Consider the following 22,718-nt stretch of genomic DNA (forward strand, 5'->3'; position numbering starts at 1 on the left):
AAATGCCTTTCCTCCATTGCTCCTCAGTTAGTGATGTGCCTCAGCTTTTATTCCCTGCAAAACAAAATTTTGATTTACTTTAAATAAATAAATGGAGTCAGCCCTGTCAATATGAACTGCTGAGCAAGAGACACAACACACCCAAATCATCTTTAAGTGGAAGAATAATTGTCCCCAGTTGTTTTAAAGAACACATTTTAAACAGAGGTTGGGAACTTCCTGAAAGAGCAGAAAAGCAGCACTGGCAGGAGAGACACCAAATCTTACCAATTATTGGTCAAATCATTTAGCCCTGAAGCTCATCCCAAGGAGCAGTGTGGAATTACCCAAAACAGACACAGACACTGACACCAGAGGGAAAACTCTCAGATGCATCACAAAGTTTCTAACATGAAGTTAATTTTAAACTGCAAAATTATTTCAACAATGCAATGAGGCATAAAGGCACAATAATAAAATCAGTAGGTATTTATGTTAACAGCTGAGGCACTTGAGGCCACGGTCTGCTTGTGCTTTAAGGGGAGTGGGGTCAGTGGAGAAGTTCCACCAGCCTTGTCCCAGCTGGTGGAGATGGGAGGGCTTGGCTTGGCTGGGGAGGGCGGTGGTTTCCTCAGGAGTCCCACAGGGTCTGGCTCAGGTGGGGTCTTGCAGGTGAGTGTTCTTGCACAGACTCACAAAGGAGGGAAAGGCTCATCCTGCTGAGGAAGGAAGAAATGGAAAGCAAACTTGGACAGGTGACCCTGGGGTGTTTTGTATTTTCACTCCTGTGTTCTCCTGGATCTCTGTGTTGTAGCAGGCTGAAAAGGTTGAAAATGTAGGGATGAATTAATGGCTGACTGAAGAGTGGGAGCACAGATATTGGGTGATCACTGATCCCAGGGCCAGGAAAAGTGATGGACAAAACTAGCTCTGCCATTTTCTATCTTCACATCATGTGTAGCTTTGTGCAAGAAGGTGCTGAGACCAGAAAGGACCTGCTGGTGTCAGACTGTATTTTTGCTCTTGACTATTAACAACAATTACTAACCCCAAATCTCTGCCCCTGCTGCAGACACTGCTTTCCTTCTGCCTGGCTGAGCCTGTTGCTGCTGCAAGTTCCTGCCCCTGACAGGAGCCAGAGGAAGTCTGATCTGGTCTCTGAACTTGGCCTCGGAAAACATCTTCAGCAATTTCTGCTTTCCGCAATTTTACGTAATCAGTCTCTGCTGGGGTCAGTTAGACTTGAGGGGTTTCCAAAATCATCTGATTTCAACTGCTTGTGCTCTTATGGAGTTTGTGGTCCATCCTTAAGACTCCGAATCATAAAAGATGCTTGTCCATAAGGATTTTTTAAATTAATATTACAGACGGATTCAGAATAATTCTTACATCAGGAAGTTTTTAATGTAAAATAAAGTTCCAGAACATCTGATAACCAAAATCTTGAATCAACCCAAATCTTTCTGCTCTGCAATTACTTGGTAAACAGACTTTGCAAAGTTGTTTGGAGCAAGAACTTTGCCTTGGACGTGCAGCGTGATACACATCCACAAAGGCAGAGCTCCTTGGGCTTTTTCACTATCTCCACTTATGTCAGTGGATTTTGGAACAGATATTTCAAAATGAGCCCTAGAGACAAGCAGGTGGCACTTGGAACCCATCCACCCCTCAGGAGATCATCTGGCAGCACACTGAGCCGATGAGGCTGATGAGCTGAAAACTGTCTTTTTTGAGACAACTCTGCTTTTTCTGCCTTCAAGAAGCCACTAGATAGCAGTACAGAAGCAGAAAGCAACTCGTGTTTGTGGTTCTTCCCTGTACCTTTGGACTTTGGATGGCCTTTTTCAATGCCCTCTGCTGCTGTTGGCCCAGCCCTGCTATAGGAACAAAGCTGATAGGATGCTGTGTTCATCCTGTGCCTTTCCTGGTTGCCTGTGACATACTGCCCAGTTCTGTCTGGACAAGCTTCATGGGAATTTGTAGCTGAATAAAGACCCAAATTTGTGTCCCAGGTGAGAGTGAGCTGCTCCCTGCACTGGCATCAGCTGAGCATCAGCTCACAGCCACTGCTGGGTGGTGAGTAATGGGAGAAATTTTGATCATTGCAGGGAAAAAGTCTCCAGGATATTGGATGCCTCAGGTTTCATTAGTCCTGTTCACAGAGCAGCTGGGGCTGTGTGGAAATGGCATTGTATGAACTGTATCTGGTAGAATATAGCAAATTGCCTTTGCTGCTAAAATTTTACTTGCTTTTTTCAATGCCAGCAAGTAGAAGGGTGATATTTTCATGAGCTTGACTATCATGATAAGCCCAAAATCTCATTACTAAAAGTGTAATGCCTGGTTAAAAGCCCATCATTTTATCATTTGAACTTGGAATTGCACTCCAGTTTGCACTGTGCTACATTTATTTGCACAGAATTTTGTCAATCTGCAATTCTTCATTCCTGACCTTACTGCCCTGAATTACTTTTGCTTTATTACTCAGCTGTTCCAGAGAAGAACTTCCAGAGAACTTATTTGTCAATTGGTCAGAAAGAAATAAAACAGTCAGAAGGAGTGAAAGATACTTCTTGAAGATGATGTTGCATTTCTTTGGGAAGGATGTGGTTTTGGCAACAAAACATTTCCAGCTACTTCCTCCAAGGCTGTTATTTGCAAACAGAAAATATGAAGCTGGGGAAAGAGAAGGGTCTTCAAGCAGAAGGCAGAAGCAGGGGAAATGAAGGATTAAGCAAATATAAGTGAAGACAAGGTCGGAGGGGAGATTATACCTAATATTTAGGGGTGTAAAAGCACAGAATGTGTTCTTGCCACTCAGCAGCCCGGAACAGAACTGGGCCTTAAGAGTACCAGGGAATGGCAAAGCAAATAGAATATTGAAATTTCTGGTGATAGCACCATGCTGAGTGTCTTGGAAGAGGAAAGGAGAATTGGACAGCATGTTCCAGGGCTTACTGCCCTCTTGTTAAATACTTCCCAATGTCCAGTGTAAACCTCCCCTGGTGAGCTTGGAACCATGCCCATGTGTCCCATTAGTGGACACCAGGGAGAAGAGATCAGCACTTCCCTGTCCACGTCCCCTCCTCAGGAAGCTGCAGAGAGCTGTGAGCTCCCCTCAGCCTCCTTTTCTCCAGTCCTGGAGGCCACAGCCCCTCATTCATTCCAGCCCTGCCACCTCCTCAGTTGGCCTCGTCTGGGCACATTCAAGTACCTGAATGTCCTTCTTAAATTGTGTGGCCCAGAACTGCCCACGGTGCTCCAGCTGGGGCTGCACCAGGGCTGAAGGCAGCAGGGGATCCCCTCTTTGGCCAGTGCCCATCCGGAAGCGTAGGGAAGAAACGCTTGCAGTATGTAAAATCTGGAAATGGAGAAATGAGACTTCAGTGGCACTCACGCAGCGCCTCTGGAAAGGATAAGATCTGGTTTTCTCTCCTTCTGCTCGCTGCCCCGGCGTCTCTGTCAGCCAGAATGTCCCATTTTGTGCTGTTTCACTGGATTATAATACAGATCTTCATAGGTGAGTCTTCACCCACTTTTTGTGTGTTTGCTCAGAAAACTAATGTTTTTTAAATTGAAAACCAGCAACGCTTCTTTTGTGAAAACGAAACAGTGAAAAATATCATGATTGTATATAGAACTTCAAAAATTGTCTTAATTTACTGAGTAAATACTCCTTGAGGTTTGTGGGTTTTTTCACTTTTTAAGTGTATGCAGTTTCCTCTGTGTTAGTTCCCTTGTTTTCTTCCTTTGCAGAGCTCCTGGATAATGAGAATGGCTTTTTGTTACCTGTTCTTCAACGCAGCTCAGTGCTGGGAGTGTGTTGTCTTGAGGTTCAGTAGCCGGTTAAATGCCTCTTTTCTGTTTATCAGTCATATCCTCTGCAATCTCATCAGTAAAGAAGCCTCAGTAAGGAAAAAAATAAAAAGGATTGATAGGGCAAAGATTCCAAATATCTTCTGCAAAGTAGGAAAATTATTCCAGGAATAGATCAAGCGAAAAAAAAAATTAAACATCTGTTTTGGCTGGAGGGTGAATGTTTTTATCCATCTAATGACCAGCCTGTGGGAGAGAAGACAACTACAAGAGCAACTATTGGAGTTACTGCTTAGTGCCAACTGCCCCCAAGGGTGGGTTCAGGGGAGGCTACACAAATATGAGTATACCTGAATGATGTGGCTGATTACAAACACCCCTTTCTATTGGGGATGGTACATTAAACACCTGGGCTCCATTTCTCTCTCACTGAAAAAGGACTGAAAGTGGCAAACCTCACAGACTTCAGTGGGACCAACCAGGCAGAGCCTTGGGTCAAATCTGGATGCCAGGAAGGTCAGGGCCATGGAGAAGGGCAGGGTTCCCCTCACAGTAAGAGGAGGGTGTCACAATGTACAGACTCAAGAAGCCCTTAATTTAAAAGCCATGTTAATTCCCTTCTATTTACTATTTCCTTTGGAAAATGTGTCTGTAGAAGAGGCTGCACCTGGGAAGTCAGTTTTTTAATCCTTGCAGAGGTTCATGCTGTTGAATCCAGGCTGCTGCAGTATTGAAGCTCTCCTCGCCAGCCTGCAGTGCAGGCAGATGTTGGCAACATTAGAGTCACAGAAATTAAAAGGGGATTTGAAATTGCAAAACCTGTAACTTTCTAGCAGGAGTACTAGAGGGAAACTGCACTGAAGACACTCTGATGCCTTGTGTCTTTCCTCTTCTTTTAAATTATTTACTTATTTATTTACTAAGTTCAGGGCTCTGCTTCTTTCAAAGACAAGAGCAGGCAAATTTTCATTTGTTAAAGGGTTGCTCAACAAGGCTGCTTTTGTGCTGTGCAGAACCAGGCTGAAGTAAATCAGAAGATGAGCCCATTTCTCCTAAAGAAGCAGTGATGTGAATTCTAGCAACAGTTTTAGCTGGTTTTGCTCACATCTTTGTTGGGGCGACTTGAAAATATGTGTTAACCTGCTCATGACTAATTCCTTGCTCCCACAGAACTACTTTAAAGGTCAGCTGCGTGTCTTGTTCTGTCTTCATAGACAGAGGCTCTTTTCTCTGTTTGTTTTGCTGTTTCAAGGCAAATGAACCTTCCCTTTCCAAGGGCTAAAGCCACCATCTCTCAAAGCCTTATCCTGTATTCAGGAATTCAGTTTCTGGCATATCCTGCCTTCGTTTCACTGCAGAAGCTCCTGCCATTCAGGCCATATTGCCTGTTGTTTTGTCTGCCTCTATTCTTTCAGCATTTGGAGCTGTGGAAACCTGAATGGGTTGGCTTCTCTTGCCAGTGGGATAAGCAATAATGAATCTGAAATGTCATCCCAATAACAAGTCATGAGGCAGCCTGCTGCAGACTAAAGCCTCACCTGGGGAATAGTCCATTAAAGGGAAAACAAAAGAGACATGGACACAGTTGGAAGAATCTGTTTGCTATCTGGGAGTCATGCCAAAAAGGAAAGGCATTCAAACAGCTGGCAAAATAGAAATGTTTGGCAGAGCAGGGCCAAAGCTGGGGATAACAGCAGCAGCAGCGTGTCCTCTTTGAGGTAAGCAAGCTGGCCATGAGACATCAGATCTGCAGGGCGAGGACAGGTCTGGTTGCTCCCCAGGTCCCTCAGTTCCTGCTCCACAGTATGGAAATGATAACATGGGGACAAGAGATAGGTAGGAGGACTCACACAGACCAGGTGAATGTAAACCAGGAAAGATTTGTTCCTGTTTGGGAACTTTTCTTGTATAGTGCCTTTCATGAAGAACAAATCTTTTAAGGCAAGCTGGGAAATCCATAGACAGTTAAGGGGGAATAATATGTAGCAAAGATTCAGACCAGATGCCAAGGTGGGTATTGGCTGTAAACGCCAACTAAAGCTGGTCATTAAGAGTCAGAGGACAAGGAAAATGTGTATATGCTCTTTCTAACATCAGTATAACACTAAAAACTAAAGCTTCTGTGTAGACAGAGTTCCTCAAGGTAAGTGGGATTAGCTGGCAGGGCTTGCTCAGTGCACTTTCTGAGAACAGCTTCCCATAGACAGATCCCACCGCTCTGCCAGCTTAATTAGGTCCTAATTTCACACATGAATAGGTATTTTGGACCCTGCTTTTGAGACTGTCAATGAAAGGCAACTGTGACAGCATTTCCTTTTCAAAGGAGGTGATGGTGGACTGAGAAAACCAGATGGCTTTCACAACAGGTTTCTGAACAACTTTCAAACAGCATCCTAGGAGAGGAGAGGAGATGGGGTGGGGGCAGAGTCCTCAAACTCCTTTTGCAGAGGCCCAGTCTGTGCTCAGGCTGCCAGTGACAGACCCCAGCTTTGCTCAACACATGTCTGATGTATTTTATGAGCCTCCTTCCAGCAGCTGGCCAGGACCAGAGCAAGGAGCCCTCCAGCAGCAAGCAAAGCCTGAGAGCTCCTGGCTGTTGCCTGTAGTGCCTCAGGCCACGAGCTGCCACAGGCTCCTGGAGAAGTCTTGTGGGATCAGCAGCTGTGGCCTGCCTGCAGGCTGGAGTGCTTCTTCACACATTGTTCATTCATTGTGTTGTGTAGGTAAGAGTCACCATCAGAGACTGACAGTGCTCACCTCTCCTTGTTCTCCCCTGACAGCACACACGGTGTCTGAAACCGTAGTTAAAGGAATAATAGGACAACCTGTGACATTGCCTTGCTCCTACCGGGTGACGCGGCGCAAGGACATCTCCGACATGTGCTGGGGCAGAGGCCCCTGCCCGAATTCAAAGTGCAGTAACAAAATTTTGCACACCACTGACACTAAGGTGACATTCAAAGTATCTCAGAGGTACAACCTCCACGGCTCTCTTTACTTTGGAGATGTGTCCCTGACGATCGGGACGGTGCAGGAGGAGGATGCGGGAATATACTGCTGCCGTGTGGAGATCCCCGGCTTGTTCAACGACATCAAGCGGAACATACGGCTGGAGGTGGCCAGAGGTGGGTCTGGGACCTTGGGGACACAGCCAGCAGGGAGAAAGCACTCCCTGGGTAGTGAGAATTGGGGCCTATGTGTGCTTTGTTTGTTTGTTTTGGCCAAAAGTGTTTTTTTTCCCCAAATGACATATTTTTCAAGGGAGATCTGCAACTGGTTGCCAATTTGAGTCACATTCAATGTGCAGTTTAGATTTTAAAAAACTCCTAAATTTTACCCTTTTTTTGCCTTTCAAATGAATATTTCACTTCTCATCGTGTAGCTATGCTTGACTTTTTAAAATAGGACGGAATTAAAAAGGGATTTGTAATTTGAAGAGCCCTTGGAATGAAATTCAGTTTTTCATTTGGGGTTCAGCCCAGCACTGAAGAGACTTTTGTGTCATTCATGTCATAAGGAGACCCACTAGGATGACCCACCCTTAAGGGTGCTTCCTTCCCCTTAAGGGTGGGTCCTCAACACCCACATATTTGGAAATTTTGCCTCAGAGTCTTGAAGGGCTTCTTCCCCTTCCTATTAGTTTTCTGAGCTGCAGGATCAAGCAAGATCTTGCACAGATAAAAAAGGAGATGATACCCACCCTCCACAAAGCAGAAAGACAATGTTTTTACTGGCTTTTACAGAGTGCAGTTGGTGTACACAGCACGTTTGTTTGTCTGTTCTGAGCAATACAACAGGAGAGAGGGTGAAAAACACTGCAATTGCTTGGTTGCCCCTGAGGTTGAGGACAAAAGTCCCAGTTGCAAAGATTAACAAGGAGCTTGTAGCTGAAAACCCGAGCTGTTTTATTTATTGTATTTCTAGGAGGACACTGAAAAGCAAAATAATGAAGTTTGCAAGCTTTAGGGTTCTACCATGCAAAGTTCTGGCCCTTCCATTTCTACAAAGGGTCGAGGAGGGGGTGTTTGAGACCAGTAAAAGAAACGCAAATCTATAAATCTGTGAACTTCTCTGAAGTTGTGCTTTCAGCTAATTAAAATAGCTTTCTGAATAGTGGCTCTCCCACCTTCGTTCTCAGTATTTTAGCAGCCAGATAATTTTTATTCATTTCTGCATTGACTTCCCTCGGAGTTGGTTGGGAATGCTCTGACCTGGCTTTTCCCTTGGCTGGGTTTATTTTTCCATACAGCCCCTCCAGTGACCACAACCACCACCATGGGACAAGCTCCTGCTTCTGCTGAACATTTTACAGAAACAACTTTTGCTCCTCAAACAACCTCTGATCTCCAGCCAACACCAGAGACTGCAGTCCTGCTGACAACCAGCACCTCTGCACCAGCAACCACAGCCACTGAGTCTCCAGCAGTAACTACATGGGAGACCTCTGCTCCCCCAACAGTTGCTGTGACAGAAGATTATATTTTTCCAGTAACTATGGTGGAAACCAGTGCTGCCCCAGATTTTCCAACTACTTCCCAAGCAGCTGATGTGACGACTGAAGACGACATGTTGTGTTTCACGCTCCCTGGAAGTGCAGAGGGTAACCAGCAGACATCCTTTCCTTCTTCTGTGTAGCAGAGGTGGTCTGTGATAGCCTGACTGGCATCATAGAGGCTCTCCAAATACTTTTATTTGTGTCTGGGAAGTCTTCTCCCCGATGCCTGTAGGTGTGTTTCAGGGGGTATAAGCAGATACAGGTCAGATGTTGTAGGTGGTGCAAAATTGGGGTGAACAGATAAGGCAGCAGAGGGTCAGGCTTCCTTCAGAGGAGCTTTAGCATGGAGGAATAATGTGACAGAAACCTCGTGAAGTATAACAGAAATAAATGGGAAGTCCAGCACCTCAGGTGGAGTAAGAGAGAGTCACTTAACTGTGCACCCATTTTTTTCTTGATTTGGGAAAGCATTGAAATGGTTTGGTGAAAAGGTTAGGTTAGAGTATGTTCTGCTTGAGAAACAGTGAGAATTCAACATGTGTTTAGAGTATTTACATTCTCATCTCATAGGAAAGCTGCTGGTGTTATTAGTGATCAGAGTGACCTGTTACCAAACCATTTGTAGGCTGCTACTTTATCCACATTACTGACTTCATTTCCATAGATTGATGTCTGCACAAACTTGAATGCCATGTGGAGACCCTCCTCATTAGTGATCTTTATAAGCATCACTTTTTACTTTGTTTCAGTGACTACTGAATTCCCAGTTACACTTCCAGCTGCAGAGGAAACTACCACCTCTGTCATGATGGAAGAGGATTCAGTCATGGGTGAGTAGGATAACGCTGTAAGGGCAGAAATTGGCTTGTTCAGAGAAATTAAAAAGTTGGCGTAAACAAAACTATTGAGTATTCTTAAGAGTGTTCCAAACGTACTGATAGTTATTTGTTGCATCTGGCAGTAAGAAGTATCAGAAATTGTTAGAAATCAGGATGTAAGAACAGCTGAGAAAGACATGGTTTTATTCATGACTGTCAGGTATCTTGGGTCTGAGAGAAGTTAAAAATCAAACTTTTCAATATTGCTGAATTCTCAGATATCTGATTTGTCATCACTGTGAGTTCATTGAGATTTCCATTTTTAATCCTTCCCTAGTGTTGTGCCCTCAACAAAGGACTTAATGCTAAAATTCAAGGATGACATATTGTATTTGGCCTCTTAGTTTCAATAAGTGCCAAGAATCTCTTAATATTTAAACCCACAGTATTGAGATTTTTACAGGTCTTCTTTTGCTGGACCTAAAGACTTGCAGCAGAAAGAGTGTTCCTTAATGCCCCTGGAGAGGCCTCACAGAAGAGACTAAACTGGTCTCTTGAGGATTTGTGAGGTTTTTTCACTCCTACCTCACTTGTCACTCTTCTGATAGAGGACTAGATAATGCCTGTATTTTGTCATAGGAGATATGAAGTTTTACAAAGGGTTTGCCTCTGGGATTCTTGGGGCAACTTGAGTTGTGACAGTGAGCTGACAAAAGCAGGAACAGCAGATGTACCCTGTTGATGTGAGTCACTCCCACCTGTGCAAAACCTTGTGTCAAACTACCACAAGGTGTGAAAATGCTGCAGCACAATTGGCTGCTCCCTGGTGAGAGCCATAAGCCAAGTCCAGTTCTTGACTCAGCCTCCTTTCACTCTGAAATAATGCACTAAATGGACCCGGCTCAGGTTTACTGTAAGGTAAGGGAAGGCTGATTTGTTGCTGAACATTATCCTGATGTTAGAACAGCAGGAGAGAAACCCAGGGCTGAGAGCCCTCCATCTCCAAGCACAATTTTTGGCAGATAGGTTGGGTTGCCTGGGGTGGATGGCTCCTGCTGCCCAGGCTCTGATTTAATTTCTCTTCTCTCTTCACTTGTTTTCCCCCAGCTACAACCCTGCCAGCATCAGCCACATTTCAGACTCCAAAAAGACCTTTGCTCTTTCAAGTATCAAAATGAGCAGCAATAGCTGCTGCCATCAGCCAGGCTGCACATGTTGCCATAAAATTTAACTTTGACTCGTGGGACCTGCATTGTCACTGTTACATCTGCATTTCTTGTGGAAGTACAGCTCTGTGAGAGAGTGGAGTGGCATAGAACAGGCATATGACAAAATGCAGTGTTCACACATCCCTGGGATTTTTAGCACTTCTTAGGGTTTTCTTACCTGTATTTGTTTGGCTGTAGTGTGCTTATTAGTCATAATCTCTTTTCTACCCCGTGCAAATTTCTCCTTACACTGAGCTACCATGGCCTGTCCATGTCTTTGATAAAGTACAAGCACGTGGGATGTGGAGACTCATCAACACAGCTCTCACAGGGGACTGGAACTGAGATATTTGGGGCAGATTAGGTTAATAATGGGATAACATACTATGAAAAGTTAAAAAATAAAGAAAAATAGCAATTTTTTTTTCTAATGGGTATATATATTGGAGAGACTATTTACACAAGTATGTAGTGACAGGACAGGGGGAATGGCTTCAAACTGGCAGAGGGTAGATTGAGATTGGATATTAGGAAAAAAAATCTTCTCTATGAGAGTGGCACACGGTGCCCGGAGAAGCTGTGGGTGCCCCATCCCTGGAAGGGTCCAAGGCCAGGTTGGATGGTACTTGGAGCAACCTGGGACAGTGAAGGTGTCCCCGGGGTTGGAACTGGATGATCTTTAAGGTCCTTTCCAACCGAAACCATTGTATGATTCTATGATTTGTGACCACCTGCTGACCCCCATCACTCTGTGACATTCTGGGTGCCTCATGCACAGAGAGTTTCCTTTGTCTGGCCACAATTAAACTGAGGCAGTTCCTCACTTACACCTTGTTTACTACCTCTGCTGTCTATGCCACCTTGTCACGTTACACAAGTGACAACTCCTTCACAGCAGACAAGTTTCTATCATCTCATTTCACAGGCTGCCCCTGGGAAGCCTCCTCTTTCTTGTTGAAGGCTGACACTTCCCACAGCTTCCTCAGCTACCATTTGTGGTGAAAACTGATTGTTCTCTTTGGGTTGCAAGGTGCTTTTGCCCTTCTCATACCCTGAGAGTTCATTCCTCCTTGACTGAAGCAGTGACAGCCTCTGCAGCCCTCACTCCTTCAGGTGGCTGTGCCAGTAATAATTTCAATCTCTTTCATTTTCAGAGGTTTCAGCAAATTCAGATGGCAATGCTGAGAAACATGAAGATAGAGGACATAAGGTAAAACTTCCTGTAAGTTTCAAGACTGTTTGAGTACAAGTCAGGACAGCAGGACCTGCTAATGATTTTCAGTGTATTCATACTAAAGGGACAGCTTTTGCAAACACTGGCTTGAATTTTTGTTTAGAAGCTCAGGAACCACCTGCTCCTCTTTTCAGTGGATAGAGCCAAAGCCTGAGCATTCCATCTGGCTTGGACACTTCAGAAAAAAACTCATCCCCTGTGAGAGAGGGGAGGTAGCATCCTCGAGGTGTGACCAGACAAAAGGCGAGTTAGGAGGGTGTTACCCTTCCCTAAGAGAAGGATGAGGGTGACTGAGCTCCTACTTCTGCTTTGAACACCTCAGTGAGAAGTTCACGTTAAGTGGGATGAATCTGGTTTCAATACTCCAGAATAAGGTTTATTAAATACTGAACAGGTAATTCATGTTGTTTATCATGATCAACTCGATGTGTCTTCTCAGCACTTTGTACAGGCAAGCTCAGAACAGCATTGCAGACTGCAGCCCAGTGCTCTGAGCCACCAGCACAGCCCCTCCTGTGCAAATAGCTCTGAAGCAAAGCTCCTAAAGCCCTTTCAGTTTCTCTCTTCTCCCTTCCAGTTTCCCAGCAGTGCCGTTCTCATTGCCTGTGTCATAGCAGGGTCCATCCTTTTGGCATTGATGATCTCGTTGGTTGTGAAACGTAAGTGTAATAATAGAATAAGCTAAATTATTCTAATGCTGGCCTGATGCACGTGTCCTCCTGTGTCCCTGCTTATTCTGGGAACTCTGCCACAGCCCTGGTGCCAGTGCTCTGTTCATTTTATGGGAGTAGCTGTCCTTACTCCAGGACTGTGGCACCATGAGGGCGCCAGGGAGGATGAGGAGGGGGGATGCAGCAGGAGGAAGCTTGTGCAAAGAACCTGTTCACTCACTTGTTGCAGGTCTGGCTCATCCTGTTGGCTCTCTCTTTATGCTTAAGTGGCCCCACAGTTTTCTGGCATTGCTCCCAAAACACACTGGTGTAACTGAAATCAGGATGGGATCCTTTCTTTCCTGCTTAGCCCACAGAAATTTCACAGCTTGCTACCACTGCTTCTGAGCTCATTTGACAGATACATTAGAATTATAGATTTTGTTTTGCCATTGTAACATTAATATTATTTTGCTTCCAGGTAAACATGCAAAGAAGTTTATAATAAAAAGGTAATCCATTTTGTAATTTCCTATTAAAAGTTCCAGTGTAATTTTTCTTAGAGACAGGAAGGTATTGGCCACTGATTGTAATGGGTGCAGTACTGGCTTGTGGTGCTGATTACCAAAGCTGTAATAGGAGGAAGTTTCAGGTAACTTCACTCCAGAAATTCAATAGTGGTTCCTGGGTGCTGCTTCTGTGCAGGAATGAACAGGAATCCAGGGCACTGGAGAAATTAGGCAGCTGTCACTGCAGTGTAGTGACTCCAGCTTAAGGGAGTGCCTCATTTGCTTTAATTTTTGAGTACCAGCACGTGATACCTTGTGCACATGTAACTGATAAGTTACTGGCTTATCTTGAAAAAACATATTTTCTGTGCACAAACCTCAGGGGAGTCCAGTGAAGTATCACCCCTTTTCCAAAGACCAATAATTTTTCAGTGGTAGCTGGTCCCTCACTGCTTACCCCACCTGGGAGACAGGGATTGGGGGCCAAGGAGAGTCTCTTTTCTGAATCCCATGGTGGTTACCCTAGAGCTGCCATTACAAGGTCTGAGCAACCCTTTCCTGTCCATGAGAAGAATGCAAGCCAGGTAAATACCTCCCTGGTGTAAAAAGTAGGTGTTACTTCATTGCAGTCACTGGACTCAGTAGCTTCACACTTCCAAATGGGAACTTGCTGATGTTACAGATAAGAAAGGATGCTCTGAAGCAGCCAGGTCCTTCTGTCCCATCCATAGTGATCTGTGCTTCTCACTGCAGTGTTGGACAACCAGAAGAGGCTGAAAAAGTTTTCAGTGGTGCTGAAGGAGAAAACAACATTTTTTCCCTGTGAAGAGCTCCTACATCATCTGCAGATGCCATGGGAAATAAAAAGGGCCTGTTCCATGCTGTATTGAGAGATACTTGTGAGCCCTCAAAATATCAGTGGGTATAAAACAAAGGCCAAAGCTTCAACTATGAAAATTTAAAATCTTTGTGCAAATTTTCCCTTATCACCCTTAAAACTCATTGCATAAAGAAGCTTATTTGAGAAGGGGTTTTATGCATTATTCATGGATGCTTCTGGCATCTGCCTTCTTACTAACACCATGTTGCACAATTTTTTCTCCATTTTTACTAATGCTCTTTCTTGAATACAACTTGTACTGTGAGGAACAGAAGAGATCACATGGAAGGCTGCCTATCTTCAGATTGCCATAAAGAAAGAAAAGGAATCATAAAATACAGTTTTTAATGCTTTTATGTAATCAACAGAAAAATTAAGCTACAAGAGTTCTGTGAGTTTAAATCAAAAATGCAGATTACTTAAGGGCTACCACTACTTCCTGTGATTCAGCATGTTTGAATAACCCTTGGAGAATATGTTAATAAACTTTGTAATTTGTCGCTGGCAATTGTATTTTTTATGCCACATCCTAAGGCATTTGAACAGGAGTTAGTTATTCCCCAGGTGTGGAAATGATTGGTGTGCTGTCTCAGCTCTCCAAAGAAGTACTGCAGCATTTCCAGAAGTGGGAAAATGCCCAGAACACCAACCTGGAGGGAAATTTCTCTTCTCTGCCCCCACAAAGCCTGGTACCAGTCATTTCTAAATCTGTTAAGGAAGAGGGATTGTCCATGGAGGTTGGGGGATCATCTATGGGATACACTGCAGAGCTTTTGTGTAATTCCCTGGGGTCCTCACCCATTCTGCTGCAGTGACTTTGGGAGAAGGTCCCAATCCATGACAAGGTTTGTTCTCTCTGCTGCCTGGAGTTCACCAATTCCAACTCTGGGCAACAACAGCTTGAAGTAAGAGCACATTGTGGCACCAGCATTGGATCAGAAGCCAACACGGTCTGGCAGCTCTGGACTTCCCCGCTGGTCGTGCTCGGGACTGTGGTGAGACTTTTGAACTCTCCAGCATCCTCTCACAGGCTGTGAATTGGGGCAGGCAGGGGAGGTTCCTCTTTGGGGTCCCTCTCAGGCTTGCCTGGGTTCAGAGCCCTGCCCTGCACCTTGCTCTGGTGCTGTTGTGGGAGGCGGAGGAGAGTCCCCAGACCATGGACGTGGCCTGTGGGCTCCCAGGCTGGGTTTGCTCAGCTGAGACCTGTGTCTGTCCCACACTCGTGACTGTGGCTGTCACCACCCCAACACAGGGCACTTGTTGAGCCCAGGGGCCTGGCATCTGTCACTTCTAGGCATGAATCCCACATAAATCTGGAAGGAATAAAAGGAAACAAAACCAAAAAATCCCAAATAGTTTTGATGTACTCCTTTGAAAAACCCAAACTTTTCTTTTTGCCTTTTTTCCCCCACCCAATTAAACCTGCTAATTAAGTCAACAATATCTCCATTGCAGCTTCCAATTGGCAGAGCTGGGCCAATCCTTTTGCTCTTACTAATTAACTCTTCACTAATGACTTCTTTACAGCAGAGCTGGCTCTCACTTGGGAAGGTTCTAGCACATTTGCTGTGGTGCTGGCCAGACTTAAAAGCCCTGCTTTTAGGGAGCTGCACAAGGGGAGAAGAGATGGGAGCCAGTGAAGTGAGTTTGATCTGATCAGGCATGTGGAAATGCAGCTCTGAGAAGCTGTAGGGGAGCTGTGAGTGTAGCTTATGCCACTGAGCATTCTTATTTATCTTTTTATCCACCCCAATTACTGAGGCTTGGGTTTAGAATGGCAATTGGAAGCAAGGAATTGGGGAGGGTTACATTTAAACGAAAGTTCACTGATGTTATTTGTGAGGGCTTGGGCTGTCAGTACGTTCAGGGAAAGGTTAAAGGGAGCCTTTCAAAATGTAGCTGGAGGAAACAGAAATGCTGCTTTCCAAAAGCAACAGAAGCCCCAGAATGCAGTCTCTGGGTCGGGTGGAGAAAACCTGGATGAAAGCAGAAAGTTTTTAGAAAGAAAGGCTGTCGGAAAGGATGTCATTGGCATCTGGAAATGTTGGCCTTTATTTTTAAGACCTTCACCTCGGAAGGCAAAAAAATGTGCGTGAGTAAAGAGAAAGTGCTGTAGGCAAGAAAACCCTCTGGTAACACATTAGAGCAATACACAGGGCACAGCAGCAAAGCCATTTGCTTTAAAACCACCCTGCATTTCCCCAAAACTCCAGTCCCTCCATCCTGGCCTCCCACCACCTCTCAAACTGCCAAGCACCACAACCTGAAATCACCCAGGTCTGAAGTCTCTCCCCAGCACTTGGAGCTGCTGGAGTTATCTCAACATTTATGGACTTGCACAGGGAGCCTGTGGCAGAGCAAAGCAGGTTCTAATTTGTTCAGAGTCCATGTCAAGCCTAAATGTTGTTGTATCTGGGGAGTCTGGCTCAGCTCTGTGGAGTAAGGCAGTTAATTAATGAAAGATTTAGCTTTTGGTCCAAGTAATTTTTACTGGCCCCCAGTACTTTGTGGACAATTGTCTCTATCAAAATGACCGATTAAAGAGGGGAAAGGAGGCCTGATGTGAGGAGATAATGAGTGAACTGCCTGATTAGTATGGAGGAGGTACAGAAAAGCAATTAAAAAGGGAGAGCTGAATATTTTGGGATATGGGATTGACTAATGAGGAAAGAGGAGGAAATACTGAAAAAAAAAAAAGGCAAGAGCTGAGTTAGGAATACAAATCCTTTAAAGAGAAACCAGAGGAATGAATTAAATGTCATTTTGAGATTAATAAGAGACCTCTCTTAATAGACTTTATTGGAGCTGACTGTTCTGATGGTCCCTTTCCATCTCAGCAGCACATTTCATTATGTTTCCAGGTTTGTTTCTTAGCCTTAATATGCTTTTCCAGGCATTTTTTAAGGTTAATATAAATAAATCTCTTGGTTTCAAAGGTGAAATGTAATTGGGGCTTAAGAAAGAGCAAGCAGAAGGGAAGAATGTGGCTGAGTACATAGGAAATTAGAAATAAGAATAAATACAATCATGGGACTTGGGGAAAGAACAGAGATAACCACACGGTGTGAGATGAATGCATGAAAAAGTGGAAAATTTTAGTCTGGTATAAAGAGGAAATGGGATGTGCTGCCACAGACATGACAGCAGATGGCAAAATTGAGCTGCAGAGACTGAGCAGAGAAACATCGAGATGAGAAGAAGCTGTAAACGCGATGCAGATTTGCTGACACCAAGCAGAATCAATGCAGCCTCCTCCAGTGAGGACAGAGGTCCCAGCCAGGAGTTCAGCTCCTGGCTGGCTCCAGGGAATGCTTTCAGCACACTCGGCCTGGGCTCTGGCTCATGTGTCCTCTAGCAACACAATTTCCTGCCAGTCTTGGTAACACCCTGGTTTTCTTGTGCTCCTGGCATTGTGGTGACCACACACTTCTTGGTTTCCTCTTCCCACTGCTGTCTAACCCCAGCTGGGACCAGTGTGGTTTTGGTTTCTCTTGCTAATTTAAAACACAAACCCCAAGACTCAGCAGCTCCTGCAATCACACTGTGGAAGCAGTGACCTGGGAAAGGAAATATCAGCCCTAAACCATCCCACAGCTCATCTCAGCATCCGCTCCCTCCTGCCATCAAGCAGAACAGGGGTTTTGGCAAGGAACCCTCCAAAGGATCACTTTGAGGACTGTTTAGAAACTTAGAGGAGCACTGGGTTAGGGTGGGGCTTCCCACAGAGGACCTTCATCTCCTCACCCTGTAATGTAGAATCACAGAATCAATGAGGTTGGAAAAGACCTCCAAGACCATCGAGTCCAACCCATGACTGATCCCCACCTTGTCACCCAGACCAGAGCACTGATCCCCTCTGGGGATGGGGACTCCACCACCTCCCTGGGCAGCCCTTTCCAGTGCCTGACAGTGCTTCCAGTGAAGAAATTCTTCCTGATGTCCAGCCTGAACTTTCCTTGACTCGCCTTGAGGTCATTTCTTCTCGTCCTACTGCTGGTTTCTTGGGAGCAGAGCCTGACCCCCACCTGGCCACAAGCTCCTTTCAGGGAGTTGCAGAGAGAGAGAAGGTCCCTCCTGAGTCTCCTTTTCTCCAGGCTAAACACCCTCAGCTCCCTCAGCCTCTCATCACAGGACTTCTTTTCTAACCTCAGCTAGAGAGCTCCAGTAGTGTGAAACTGAGACAGGAAAACCATGAGGACATGGGGAAGAGAGAGGCAAATTGGAGTGTGCAAATACCAGTGGATGGATTGGGGAGGAAGGTGCTGGGAAATAATCTCTGGTAAAAGTTCATTGCCTTTAGGTCTTTCAAGCACTGATCCTTCTCCAAGGGGAAGGGAAATCTACCACTTCCCAAAATATCTCTTTATAATTTTTTTTTTTTTAGAAGAAAAGAAGCTGAATGTTCTCTGGCTATTTCAAAATGCAGTTTCTTTTTTTAAGTATTTAGAAAAAAGGAAAATTTTATGGGGGTGTGTTTTGGGGTTTGCTTGGTGGGGTTTTTTTTAATACCTAGGAAAAGAGGTGTATGGTAGGTAATGCAAACCGGGGAATAAATCCTGTCTGTAGTTATGTTTTCTAAAACAAACTATACTAAGGCCTGACTTTCTTCTCTCTTGTACATGTCCTGTAGTTCTACTGATGTTAGTGAACATTGAATCCTGGAAGGTAACCCTTTTTCATGCTTAAATCTACATCTAATGAAGATTCATGGCTTCAAAGGTGCTCTCAAGCACCAGAGCCGGTGTCATCCTTAACTAAGCCATCCAGTAGTTAATAAACATCACACAATCATCTGCATATTTAATGCAGGGCAGAGAATTTTATGGAGAAATCTCTAGCTTTTAATCCAGTGATGAATCATTTATGGGATTTTGGATTATTCACTTTGTGCTGAATTAAGTTGTCTCTTTTCACCAAGTGAGCCCCCGGATGTGGGCTGCGTCACTGGCCAGGCTGCAGTGATGGATGGTGCTGGCATGAATTATTTATTGGCCATTTTAGATCACTTGCCCAGCAGTGAACTAAGCCTGTTAATTTTAAATCTGTTCATCCCCATTCCTAAGTGCACAAAAAGGTTTTCATGTCCATGAAATTCATCTCTCTTCCTCCCTCCCCCTCCTTCCGGTGCGGAGGTGAATTACCCACGAGGTTCGGGTTGGGTTAGTTTGGGATGCAAACTGGCCCTTAGGAGGTGCAGTGTCCTGTTTGTCCAAGCTGGGTTTGGCTCTTCAGCTCTCACTTGTGTCCTTTAAAAGCTGTGGAATGGAAATGATTGTGATTCCTTGTCATACAATCCTTTTTAGTCCACAGCAGCTGTGCAGAGAGGATCAATGGAGCCCGTTAGGGTGAGCAGGGAAACTCCTGTAGGCTGTAATGATCAAGCACTGATTTTTTTTTTTTAATTATTTTAAATTTTATTTCTCCCTGCAAGCCTCAGCCAGTGCTGGGGCAGAGCTTTTTCCCAGGGCTTTCCTGTGAGCTCTGCTTCAAGGACAAGGGACATTCAGTCTCTCAATGGAGCAGAGAGTCGATGCTGCTTTTGAATTCTGCTTGGTGTTTTATGCCCTTGGTCCATTATCTAATGGGGAATATGATGAGGTAATTATGGAAATACACAAATTGCAACCTCATGAATACCAAAGAAATTCGTGATGATCCATGCTAAAAGAATGCATAAAAATGCAAATCATTTGTAAATGGGGAGCAGTAAATCTTGTTAGTATTAATAACGTAGAGCATTTAATTGCATCAGGTCTTGATGAATTCTAACCAAAGCTGTCTGAAGAGATGGTTTTAGGACTCTTACCCTGTGAACTGTGTACCATGAGGTCAAGGGGAGCTGCAACTTGGACCCACTTGGTGGATGCACCTCTGGCTCCCTCTATAAGCATTGCTTGGCTGGTTCTTCTGTGGGCTAACAAAGGGATGGGGATTTATCTTCAGGCTTCTCTCTGTTTTCTTGGCATTGCATCTCGTTTTGGTTTGTGGGAGGTGGGAGCAGCATTCTGGGGAGGAAAGGGAGAAGAAATTCCATCTTTGTTCAGATTTTTGCCATTTTTTGTGCTGCTGTTGTGATACATCTGGCCAGGTGTAGAGGGGATTTTGTTAGGAGTCTGCTGGGTGAAGATTCTACCTGCAAACACACTCACTGAAGCTTTCCCAAGTCATAACAAACTCTTTTGTTCCTTAAACTTTGCCAGGCTTGTCAGAGGCTGGGTATTTGGTGGAGTTCCTATTTATCAGCTCTTCTTTCTCTTTAGTTCATTCATTCCCTGTCTATAGCTGAGTTATTCTGACCTAATCAAAGGTACTGGATGGCACTTCCATACATAAACCCTGCAGCTTCATAAACCCTGATGAAGGAAAGAGGAGTATTCCAAGAGAAAACAAGAAAAGGCCATGATTTACTGCTACAAAACAGCTCCCTGGATCTTATTATCTTTGCTGTGTAGAAGCCTGGAGATCTAGGTTGGGCTTTATAATTCACATTGAAATTCAATGTATTGCATGTCTCCGGTAAAGCCACATTTTTGAACGATACTCAAACCCTATTAAACAGGTACTCATTAAACCTCAACACCTTATAAATTCTTCCTGAGTTTTGTTGACAGTACACATCAAACACAAATCCTTAAGTGCTTTTCATTTTCCTGGTAGTGGGCTATCATAATGCATCACATGACAAAATAATGTGTTTACATGACAGATTTAATGCTTGATCTGCTGCATGAAATGCTTCAGAGCACCAGAAGACAAAAATGTAACGTTATACTTCCAAGTGTCTATTAATTCTTAACTAATAATAAATTACAGTGGGATGCTGATAGAAAAGGATGAGAGAGGCACATGCACACGGGAGGAATTCATGAGGATCAGTGACATGGCAATGAATACTAAATGCAGACATCATAGCTAGAGCGAAAACACAGCTTTTTGGGGTTGGCAAGAGACTGACTGCTGCTCCACAGGTCTGGGTTTCCTCTTTTGGGTCCTGACAGCCCACACAGGCTTGTAGCAAAGGTCACATCTGATGTACTTTCACCTGTGCCTCCCTCCAAAATGGTGCCAGCTTGTCCTGTCCTGTCCTGGGAATTGGCCAGGCAGGTGACCAGGACTAGAATTGAATCCTAGCTCTGGGAACATGAGGGTACCCTTTGTGTCACCCTGGGGCTGAAAGGGTCACCCATTTGTCCCTCTTAACCCCTGTGAGCAGTGTGGCTTTCCATAGCCTGCTGGATTTCTTTATGGATTGTCATCCTGTGCCTGGCCTGACGGCTGAGGGGGCACCATGGGATGGCTCTGGGGACCTAACAGATCCATAGCAAGCCCTGCAGGGACATTTTGCAGGGATGAGGGGTTCACTGAGGGCCAAGGACAATCACCAATCCTCCTGGAGTCGGGACAGACAAACAGGAGTCAACCCTTGCTTACAAACTGCCTCCCACCAGCAAAAGAAAGTAACCAAGTTTCTGATTTTTTCCAGCCAAAAGACCCTTTCCCCCCCTCCTCTCTTTGGCTCTTCCACCTGGGAACTTCTCCATCCCTGCCCCTCCTGTGCTGATCTGTGTAACCTGCCCCTGGCACAGGGCATGTGGCTCCCACCCTCATCCTGCACATCCCAGCCACTCCAGCAACTCCAAATCAGACCCCAAGGTTGCTTTGCTCCCACATGAATGAGCTGTTGTGTTGAAAGCAATGATTTCATGCTTTGTTTTGAGCATCACTTCCTACTCACTCTCAAAGCAGAGCACAGACAAGTCTCAAGCCATTCTGTGCAAAATTGGTTTTTTTTTCTTTTGTAAACCTCTATGTAAACCGTTTTTACTTTTGTTGTTTGTTGCTTTCACCAAAAATGGTTGGTAATTCTGGAGTTTCTTTATGAGGAATTGTCCCTCAACAGGTCTCATTTCTCCACAGTGCCAACTCCTTCCCTCCATGCATCTCTACTGTAATTCACGGCATCATTGACTTCCAGCCCCAGCAGAAAACTGCCAGAATTTGGAATTTCAAGAGTGATATTCAGCCACTTCACAAGTTTAGATCATGAGGGCAGCTGTGTCCATTAATCTTTTAAAAAAACCCAAATGTCTGGTTTTTATTGCAAGTGGGAGCTAGGAAGGAATTGGTATGTGGGAAAACAATGCTGTAATGATGACATACAATCAAAGGGAGGGCAATAAACCTGCTATTCCTCCGTACTTACTGGGGGAGTTGGCTGGGGAGCAGGAGCTGAGGCTTGTTTTAACTACAGACAGCTCTCTCTTTTCAGTTTTTACAGCTTTCTCAATCACTTTGCTCATCTGCTGCTGGAGGCTTTTATTTGCTGATAAGGGCTGTTAAGCAGTTGGAAAGTCAGACCAATGAAGTTATATAAAATGCAGAAAAAGGGTTTGTGCCAGGTTAGAGCCAAGATGCTGGAGGAGGGAGGGAGATGGGAGGGCTCCAGCCCCTCCTCTTGGCAAGGGAAATGTCTGAGAAGGGGACAAATTACAGTAAAACAGGGAGAGATGTAGTTTGCTGCACTTTGTCCCTCTTTCTGGAGGGGACATATATACATATTTAAGTGTATATATACACATAATTGTATTTTTCCCTGTTCCTTGTGCTGATGGGACAATGGGTTCCTCTTTCTTAGTCTTTTTTCTCTTTTTCTGAGAAATTTCTGAAGCCTCATTTAACAGGAAAATGAATAATTAATGTTGATATGCAATGGGAGGGGGGCTGAGATTGCTTTGCCCCAGTCCAATGGTCTGAAGCAGCATCTTTTAGTGAGGAAATGGCCAGTGAAAAACCAGGAAGTCTTGGAGGCACATTAAAGGCTACTTCCCAAGTGACTTTGTAGTACACTTCCTTATCTGGAAGAAATCAATGATGGAAATGGAAAAATGACCAGATTTTAACACATTTTCTTTGAGCAGTCCTGAGAGCTGTCTCTCTGCAAGCCTGGATGCAGGGAATAGTGTTGTGTGAACCTGGCATTTTTAGTTTGGGTTTGAAAGTTTATTCTGTATAGGATTGTTTTTGTTGCTGTTTTGTTTGTTTGTTTGTTTGTTTGTGGAGGGAACAGTGATTCTGGCACTGCTTTGTTCTGCTTTCTCAGCCATTATTTATTTGTTCCTGTTTGCCCCT

The 22,718-nt window shown here is 44.6% G+C and overlaps 1 protein-coding gene across 3 annotated transcripts; it reads left to right on the plus strand.

Moving 5' to 3' along the window:
- The first annotated feature begins 3,301 nt into the window (after nucleotides 1-3,301).
- LOC138118121 (T-cell immunoglobulin and mucin domain-containing protein 4-like) lies at nucleotides 3,302-14,097 on the plus strand. Of its 3 annotated transcripts, none has more exons than XM_069028933.1 (8): nucleotides 3,302-3,499; nucleotides 6,576-6,920; nucleotides 8,045-8,395; nucleotides 9,040-9,120; nucleotides 11,471-11,526; nucleotides 12,107-12,209; nucleotides 12,682-12,712; nucleotides 13,463-14,097. In XM_069028933.1, exons 1-8 carry the CDS (start codon nucleotides 3,355-3,357, stop codon nucleotides 13,533-13,535), a joined length of 1,185 nt encoding a protein of 394 aa, XP_068885034.1. In that variant the 5' UTR covers nucleotides 3,302-3,354; the 3' UTR covers nucleotides 13,536-14,097. The 3 variants fall into 3 exon arrangements, with proteins under 3 accessions (XP_068885034.1, XP_068885035.1, XP_068885036.1); XM_069028934.1 differs by having other exon boundaries at nucleotides 3,303-3,499; nucleotides 11,471-11,538; nucleotides 12,128-12,209; XM_069028935.1 differs by having other exon boundaries at nucleotides 3,307-3,499; nucleotides 12,128-12,209.
- Nucleotides 14,098-22,718: the final 8,621 nt, after the last annotated feature.

Source organism: Aphelocoma coerulescens, chromosome 13, assembly GCF_041296385.1.
Source record: "Aphelocoma coerulescens isolate FSJ_1873_10779 chromosome 13, UR_Acoe_1.0, whole genome shotgun sequence".
Taxonomy (NCBI): Eukaryota; Metazoa; Chordata; class Aves; order Passeriformes; family Corvidae; genus Aphelocoma; species Aphelocoma coerulescens.